Raw genomic sequence first — 9,107 nt, forward strand, 5'->3', positions numbered from 1 at the left:
TCCCTTCACAAGGCAATGGTTTAGGCTTTCCCTCCACCTGCCCTGGATTGTGTATTATTAATTCATGATAAGTATTTAAGTGACCAAAACTGGATATGGACAATTTTTAAAAGGTCAGTTTTTGGGGGGGAAATGCAGTGTTTTTGTTGGGCCAGAAGCCTCAGTTAAACTAGCAGTACAAAATACAATACGATAACAGTACTTGCATAGGTATATCAGGTGATACCTAATATTAGTCATACTAAGAATAGACCCATTGAAACCAGTGGACTTATTCAACTATATTGTAACCCCAGAATATTGCCCATCGTGTATGGAGTTGGAGAACTATGTTGGCCAAGAAATGATAGTGCTTATCAAAATTTTGCTGATTTTTCAAACAATTCTTTTTCATATATTTATATATTTTCATGGTACATTGTGGTAATATTTTTACCCAACCTTAGGGTTGCCATATGTCCAGAATTTCCCAGACATAGCTAGGATTTTTGGCCATTGGAAAAATTGTCTGCGTGGAAAATCGCTAGATGTGCAGGAAAATCTGGATGAATGGTATGTTGGAAGTGTAGTTCTTGGCAAATTTCCTTAAAAATAACTCAACAAGTTTGCCCAAAAAAGCTCAACTTTTTCACTTTTTGAAATATGGCAACCCTACCCAATCTTTAGTGGCACATGAAAGAAAGAAAGAGGAATTGTTCATGTGTTGCGTCTACGATGGGAGTGATGGGTTGAGTGCTAGGCAATAGTGTTTAGCTTTCTGATGTGGTTGCTTATTATTCCGGCTTTCACAGATGTGAAGACATGGTAGATGTCAGACGATTGAAGATGCTTCAAATGGTTCAGCTCTTTAAATGTGAAGAGGATGCTGCACAGGTGAGATTGAGCTGCATATTTATTGTTGGCCAGGGTTGTTCATATAAACTTGCTTCAAAAAAGAGAGAGAGAGAGCGCCTAGTCAAACAAGTTTTGGAAATTTAATAGTTTTGGGTGTTTGGGCACCACTGTAAAATACACTGCAAACTTCTTATTACTTATTGAGCACATCTGTGACAGATGGATTGTGTTAGTTTAAATGTTTTCTGTTTTACAGTCTGTTTCTACTCTTCCCTCTAGGCAGTAGAATGGTTAAGTGAATTACTCGATGCTCTACTGAAGACCCACACCCGCCTGGGGGACGATGCTCAAGAAACCAAAATTTTGTTGGAAAAGCATCGGAAATTTGTAGATGTAGCACAGGTATATGAAGGGTTTCTTTCACTGTGTAATCAGGCTAGGTGGGTGACTAGAAAGCTGCCTCTAAGACTTCTCATTGATATTTAAAATTAGCATTTTCATTTAGACTATTTGCTGAGCTTTTTTTCTGAGTACAGTTCTGATTGCCAGAAACCTTGGCTAGATCTGACAAGATTATTCTATTGGAACATCCCCTTGGGGACAACCACAGTCCCCCCCCCCCCAAGTGTTTTCATGCGTCATAAAATGTACAAGATTGGTTTTGAAATGCTTGAATTCACTTCATATCTGACAAATGTGGAGTGGTTACTCCATGTACCCTGGGCAATCCTCTGCATTATTTTTTTTTTAGAAGTTACTTCCCTGATCAGCTATTTGATTTGATAAAGGAACTAGTGTGTTCAGACAAGTAAATGATAAACAATAGGACTACTGTGTCCAAAAGCAAGGGACCAAAGGTTTTGGCACGTGTTTACTAAGCAGATGTTAATTGCTGTGCAGATCCAGAGAAGGGTGTTCCTCTGTTGTTACTCAGGCCTTTTCGGGGGGGGGGGCACTCAGCACCTTAATGACCTTCTGGAAAGGCCCAGCAGGAAGGGGGGGGGGAGACAGCCATGTTGTTGTTTAGTCGTTTAGTCGTGTCCAACTCTTCGTGACCCCATGGACCAGAGCGCGCCAGGCATTCCTGTCTTCCACTGCCTCCCGCAGTTTGGTCAGGCTCATGTTTGTAGCTTCGAGAACTGTCCAACCAGCCATAGGGACAGCCATAGGGTCCCCTTTTCATGAAAAACAGAACGGGGACAGGAAGTGAAGATGTTTACCCTGTCACTGTGCTCCTTGACTCCTTTGTAGTTCACAGAGAACACAATATGGGATCTTTGTGCTGAATATTTGAGACCTAGTCAGGGGTGCAGGCCAGAGAGTCTGGTACTTGCTGTTGTTGTGCAGGCGAGTGGATTTTTAAAAAACCATAGTGGGCTTAGGGGAGAACGTTCTCTGTTCTCAAAGCACCTGTATGGGTTTGTGCAGCAGGCTCCATCCATAAAAGTGTGTGCATCCCCTACCTCCCAAGTCAGTTGTTCAGACCAAGCAAACAAACCCCCAAAGGGTTAGCTTTCTGTTTCCCTCGCCTTTCATCAGTTCAGTTGGATTTCCCAAGCAAGGCCATTGCAGTTCATTCCTGCATTTGGAAAAGTAGGCCGATGTGTTAATAGTCAAATGAAGTGCAAGAACGCCTTGTGACTTACATTTGAGGTATTTTGTGTCTTGCCGATGTGTCGCTCTTTTGTAGTTAGATCTGTCCAAGGATTTGAGATTGAAATTTAACAACTTTCTTCTTTTTTGCTTTTTATAGAGTACTTATGATTATGGAAGGCAGTTACTACAGGCTACCGTCGTTTTGTGTCAGTCTCTGCGATGCACTTCTAGGTCCTCAGGAGACACACTTCCAAAGCTGAACAGAGTCTGGAAACAATTCACCATCACTTCCGAAGAGCGAGTAACTAGGCTGGAGATGGCTGTCGCTTTCCATTCAAATGCTGAAAAAGTTAGTTGCTACCAGCTACCAACATACGAATATTGCTCTGTTGTTTTAAGTGAACTCTGGAAGCAGTTTTCTTTTTCTTAATACCACTTTGTTACAGGTTTTGCAAGAATGCCCAGACCAGCCTGAATCTATAAATGACCAGGAACAATTTGATGAGATTGAAGCTGTTGGAAAATCACTTCTGGATAGATTAACAGTACCTGTTGTTTATCCTGATGGGTATGTAGCTCATCCTTAGAATATGATTTTTTCTAAAATGCTTTAGTTTGCAATACAAGTCAAACAGATTTTAAATGAGGGAGACATGCAAATACTGCAGCTGAAATATTCAATTTGCAAAAAGAACAAGTAGTCAGATGCTATAGCAAAAAGTTAAATATTTAAATAAAATTTATTTCTTTACAATGTCATCAAAAGGTATCTTTAATCGAGATGCGTGCCCATCAATTGCTTCACAGAGTAGAATTACCGTATTTTTCGCACCATAGGACGCACCTTGTTTTAGAGGGGGGAGAACAAGAAAAAAAAATTCTCCCCCTCTCTGCCCAGCGCCCTTTCCGCTTCAGGTTCCTTTCGACCTGCTCTTTGGGGCTGGCGGGGGGAAGCCCACCACCAGCCCCAAAGAGCAGGTCAGGGAGCAGCGGAAAGGCGCAGCGGAGAGGCTGCTGCCATAGTCACACATCACCTCTCCAGCAGGGAGAGGGTCGCGGGGCTATGGCTTCTTTAGCCCCTCACGCGCTCTCCCAGCTGGAGAGGTGGCGCGCGGCTAAAGAGGATCCTGCCATAGCCGCGCGTCACCTCTCCAGCCGGGGGAGGGTCGCGGGGCTATGGCTCCTGCAGGGCTCCCCATGCTGCGGATGTCTGCCCGGCGCGAGGGGCGCTCTGCTTCAGGGGAACTCCCGCAGGGCTGCCTAGGCTGCGGGTGTGTTCCTGAAGCGCCAGGCGCTCTGATTTCAGCGCGCCCGGCGCTCCGGGAAGCAGGCTGCTATCCTCTATAGAGGCTCCTTCCATAGCCGCGCCACCTCTCCAGCCGGGAGAGGGTAGCGGGGCTATGGCGTCTTCGCTCCATAGGACGCACACACATTTCCCCTTCATTTTTGAAGGGGAAAAAGTGCGTCCTATAGAGCGAAAAATACGGTAAATGAACAAATGGAATGTTTATTGCTCATAAATTGAAGCTGCTCCAAACAAATCACATTAGTTTGAATATGTACTATCAAAGTTTTGAGTCTGGTGTAAAAATAATTGTGGCATAACATCCATATTCATCAGTCAGGTCTGGGACCTCATCCTAAGACAATTCAGTACTATACTAGCCAGGTGTAGTGTAAAGTAATTGTGCGTGTGTTTTTTAGTCAAATTGGTATCCACTGAGAACAAATCCCATGTGCCTTGCTTGTTTTTTCTTTGTTTTAGTACTGAACAGTACTTTGGGAGCCCGAGTGATATGGCTTCTACAGCTGAACACATTAGAGAGAAGATAAAGCTGGTTTGTTTGAAAAAACAGCAGCTGAGACGACCAGAAGTCTGTACAACAGAGAGCTAATAGTGTCCATTTGCCAGTTCATAAGATGTTTCTACGTTACCCAGCATGTCATCTGCATTCTGCGCCTGCCATAATACATTAAAACGCATTTCTACAGCTGTTATGAAAGAATCCCGTCCTTCTTGAAGTAAAAACTTACTCTACATCTTAACAGTGTATTTCTACCAAGCCATAATTATTTAACATGCTATGAAACCATAGACTTTAAATATTATCAAAAGGAACTGAAAATATTGCACTGAACCCTTCTTTCTCTGAAGCTTTCCCCCCAACCAGTCGGGTGCTTCTTTGCCTAAGCAGCTGATGCAAGCTTTGAATGGTGCTAATAAGTACAAGTTCCGTACAGAATAGTAATTCTCTTTATTCTCCAGATGATGTAGTATTTTTAGGCTGTAGGCAAGCTATCTGTTGTTTAGACAGTGGTGACCCTATAGTTATAATTTGTATTACTTTTCAAATGGTCCCTTTTATTGTGCCAATATACATCCTGCCCATCAAATCTTTGAAATTCATTATAGTTGGTTTCCCCCCACCCCCTTCCAATTTGTATGGATAATGTATTGAAAGCTGTTTTGTGCTTAATAAAATCCATCTTTTTAAAATCTTACCATCTTTTATGCAAGCCTGTGTTTCCTAATGTGTAGCAGACCTTCATCTGTAGCAGTGGGAAGGCCAGCCCCTTCCTTTGCTTTCCAACTTCGGAACAAACATTCCTCCAGTTTGCTTGTCTCTTACAACGTGAAATGAATGTACAGTCTGGATCAGGGGTGGAAAAAAACATCTTAATAAGTAAGCCTCACATTTCTTCTGTTGACTAAATTCAAAAGATCTGAGCCAAGCAGAAAAGAGAAGGGAAGCGTTTATCAGCAATATTGGTTCTCAATTTCCTCCTGCCTTCATGAGAGGTGTGGCAGAGAATGTACATCTTTCCTATGTACAGCTCTCTGCAGAAAGGGCAGAAGATTTGAATGTTCTAAAAAGAAAAGCTCAAGAGATATAAGGAAGCAAGTGAAACAGTTCAGATAATGATTGATGAGAGGGTTTGTTGGGGTGAGTTTCCCCTCCAACATGTCATTCTTTTCCCCCCCATTCCCCCCCTTTCTGTACTAGTGAACATTGCAAGTACGTTCTTTTAGTTAACATGCTCTTTCCTGAATAAGCTCATGTTAAATAGGTAGTTGGTATGCAGTTTCCCAAATCGATAAATGCTACGTATTGTAATAAAAGATTATTACACATAGGGCATAAGATTCAAGCTAATTATGTGTATTTGCTCTTTCAATCTGCAAAAACCAAATAAAAAATATTTTATATTTATGCAGTATGGGATTTTCAGTGTTTTTTAAAACTCGTAGAAAGGTAAGATTATAGCAGGATGCAGTTTTACATGCCCCTGTGTTTTTCTAGCTACCCTTTGTATAAGATGCTCAAAGTGCTCTATCACCTTGGCTCTTAAAAGGAGCAAAGTTTTGTACTAATGCTGCTGCTTTGAAAAGCAAACTTCAATCTGGGTATTAGGAATGTGGCTTGCATACGACTCCCTTCTCTGCTCCCTTCCTCTCATGTAGTCAAAGTCTGTAGGGGCTGCCAAACTGGCTTGGACATGGGAATAGTATTTAGAGGCTCCTTTCCCAAGACACATGGCCTGATAAGATGGGTAGCAATCTGCTCTGAGTGCTTGGGTGGGGGGTTACACAGGTGGGGAGGGCGAGGAGAGTGGGTAGTTACGTGCGCAAACATGAATTATTGCACTGATGAAGCTAGTTACTTAAAGCTGCACTGGATGCAACCCTTTGTTAAACAATCTCCGTTTAGTCCAAAGTGCGCTGAATTGTACCACTGGCATTGTGGAAATTCCCTGGTAGTTTCTTGCTTCCCATATTTTCTTTTTCAAGAAAATGGGGAGGGCGCAGATCTATGTTGGAAGGTCGCAACCCTTCCCCTTAACACCTCACACACAAACACAGACACACCACACCCCTCACCTTTTGCAGATGCCATTGGAGACGTCACAAGAAATTGATCAGAAAAGCTTGCAAGTGTGAATTTTCCCACTTGTCTTGATCCTTCTGGGAAATCAGAAACATCCCTGATGGTAGCCTGCTGAGAGAAGGCAGCTCAGGGTTATGCCTGTCAAAATCTGCCACATCCTCATCCTGTTACCTCGGGGAACTTCCCTAGGGCTGTGGGGGCAAAAGAGATTCTGCGTCCCCAGCCTACAGGCTGTCTCATTGGTATGAGAAAATGCTTTGTACTCCAGGAATGCTGGGCAGAAAGTTCCTGGGGCAGCCGTCACAGCTTCAGCATCATTTGGAGAGTCTTCTCTCATCGGGGATGTGTAGTCTCACCTGCTCCCTGGTGAGAGAGGAGTTGTGACAGAAGGATGCTAAAAGGGGTTCCTTTTGAGTGTTGCTAGGGCACAGAGCATATCTCCTTGGAGACTGGGCTACAGGAGGAAGCTCCAGCCTGATCTGCAAAAACAGATGTTCTACTTTCTCCTTGCCCTAGGTATGCCTTTGTAGAGGAGGGTTCTCGAGTAGGGAGAGAAGGTAAAGTTGAGCATCTTGCATATGTTCAGAGTGAAGGCACTGAAAGATCCATCGTGAGTAATAGCTTTGGCCACTTGTGAAGGATTTTGCCCTTTCAAGGCAAAGAGTGAGAACCTCATGCATCCCTAAATGTCATTAGACATTTCTCACATACTTCCAGTGAAGCTGTTACCATAGGTGCTAGAAATAGTCTTTAAAAAAAAAAAAGTCATATGGAATAATAGATCTGGAGCCCTGTGTTTAATTGCTTGCATTGGTTGGAAAGCAGAACAGGTTAATGGTATCCTGATTTTTTGTTTTCTAGAAAACCTTCATGCATATGTCCATAATCTGTAAGTGATTTCTTCTCTCTCTCTCTCTCTCTCTCTGCTGTACTCAACTAAGCTGCTTACCCATAATTGAAATTGTCAAATCTGTAATGATTCTAGTACAGTCATTGCCGACATAATCTCTCAATGCTCTTTGGCAAGAAAACTATAATTACATTTAACGTGCATTAATAAATGTAATAAACCGCTACATTTCACTTACTTTTACAGTACATTTATGTAATTGAAAATAAGGTTTACAGTACATTGCAATGGATTGATTTTCTTTTTCCGCTCCCTGTAGAAATTTGTAGAAACTCTACAAATTTGAAGCAGAGTTTAGAAGTTAGAGTTCTTCTTTTAACTCCTTTGGATCAGATTATTGTACTCAAAAGGAAGAATGGTTTTGAGCATGCGGTAACAAGAAACAGCAGCTGCTTTGCCGCCTAGCAGGGCTCAGCCCCAAGCAACGGAGGACAAAAACATGACTCTGAAGGCTAATGAATGCACTAAGTTCAAGCTACACAGTTCACTGGGGGTTAGGCACAGGAGCCTGGCAAGGCAATATCTGCTGAGTTTGCCTAGTGCACACATCTCTGACCTAGCCTAGTTTCATCTCTCTTGAAAGAGAGCAGTCCAGAGTAACATTTGAACTACTGTGGTAATAAATTTCAGGGGCAATTATTAGTCTGCTGTAACAAGAACAAAGACATCTATTATAAGTTGCTTTGGGTTACCTTAGTCAAAAGAAGACCAATGCTTTTTTAAAGTCCTGTGGCATTTGTCTTTGAGTGTGGGGCACGGAGTGGAATCTCGCGCCCCCCCCCCACTTATTTGGGGGAAGGAATATGTATTTGAGTCATCTGCCTGCAATCTTCATACCAGTAGCTCAGATGTAAAAGGATGTGAGTGGTGGCTAGCTCTTCTATGTGGGGGAAGCTTATAGCTTCATCTTGAACATGTATTTAGGGGTTTAACCTGTCCAGCCTACTTTAAAAGATAGGCCAAATCAAAACATTTCGAAGACTGGTGGGGTAAGCACACATAGAAATACTGAAGGCAAACATCATTTAATGACATTTGAAGCCCAGGAGGACTTTTGCTCTTGCCAAATGCCATTTCCATTTCAAGCGCTAGAATAGAAAACATTTGGAAGCCACTTACGTCTAACTTCCAGGAGGTGGTACTGCTCTGGAAGGAAGAAGGCAGAAGCAGCGTTGGGTCACTTTTGTCCTTGGTCCTTATTGGCTTATTTAGCTATGACTCCCTTCTGCAAAACAATAAAACTTCAGTAGTATTTATCCAATTGCTAGCCTTTCCTTACATCAACAATTAAGTATATGGATGTGACGGTCCTGTAGCAGTGCTTATTTGTAAATTTATAAACGACAGGTACCAAAGACTTATTTCCAGATGTTAAGCAACCATTTACTCCGTCACAACTAGAGAAGCCATGTAGAGGCAAGTTGCTGCTATCATTCACAAAACTACTGCTGTAGCCCAGAGAGTGTGGAAGCAATGGAGGAATAGTGTCTCTCCTTTGATCTCTCTCTTAAATGCTATATTTTATTTTATGTATGTGCCTAGAAGGACACATTTCTAAATATCTTAATACACAAGTCAATCTTTTTTTAAAAGAGCACTTAAGTGCCCCCCCTTAAATCTAGCCATAGGGCCAGTACCTTTTTCCTGGGGTGACGCTAAACATTTTGTGAAACTTGGTACTTTTGTCCATTTACTGTATTTATTCCCCCCAATGTGAACTATAAAATGGGTGATTTTCTTGAATCAAAATGAGAGTACCCCTAAACATTTTTTTAGAAAGCACTGCATATGACTAATATATCAAAGTTTCCAGTCCAGCCATCCTTTAAGATAATAGAATCATATAGCTGGAGGCATCCTGAGGATGAGCTAGTCAACCC

At 42.3% G+C, this 9,107-nt stretch overlaps 1 protein-coding gene and 1 long non-coding RNA gene across 4 annotated transcripts in view; one reads left to right on the forward strand and one right to left on the reverse strand.

The window, feature by feature from the left end:
• The window catches only part of SESTD1 (SEC14 and spectrin domain containing 1), a 59,239-nt gene extending 54,307 nt beyond the window's left edge, over window positions 1–4,932 (forward strand). For all 3 annotated transcript variants that reach the window (XM_081874078.1, XM_081874080.1, XM_081874079.1), the window contains exons 15-19: window positions 792–873; window positions 1,114–1,236; window positions 2,588–2,779; window positions 2,877–2,998; window positions 4,196–4,932. In XM_081874078.1, the coding sequence (XP_081730204.1) occupies window positions 792–873; window positions 1,114–1,236; window positions 2,588–2,779; window positions 2,877–2,998; window positions 4,196–4,325 (649 nt within the window). In that variant the 3' untranslated portion in view covers window positions 4,326–4,932. The remainder of the gene's footprint in view (window positions 1–791; window positions 874–1,113; window positions 1,237–2,587; window positions 2,780–2,876; window positions 2,999–4,195) is intronic.
• A 477-nt stretch (window positions 4,933–5,409) lies between these two features.
• LOC309336024 lies at window positions 5,410–8,446 on the reverse strand. The gene is made up of 2 exons (XR_014153864.1): window positions 8,347–8,446; window positions 5,410–6,428 (listed from the first exon to the last, which is right to left on the reverse strand). It is a non-coding gene; the product is annotated as an uncharacterized lncRNA (long non-coding RNA).
• Between the last annotated feature and the right edge of the window lie 661 nt (window positions 8,447–9,107).

The sequence above is a fragment of the Podarcis erhardii genome (assembly GCF_964252035.2).
Source record: "Podarcis erhardii genome assembly, chromosome: 1".
Taxonomy (NCBI): domain Eukaryota; kingdom Metazoa; phylum Chordata; class Lepidosauria; order Squamata; family Lacertidae; genus Podarcis; species Podarcis erhardii.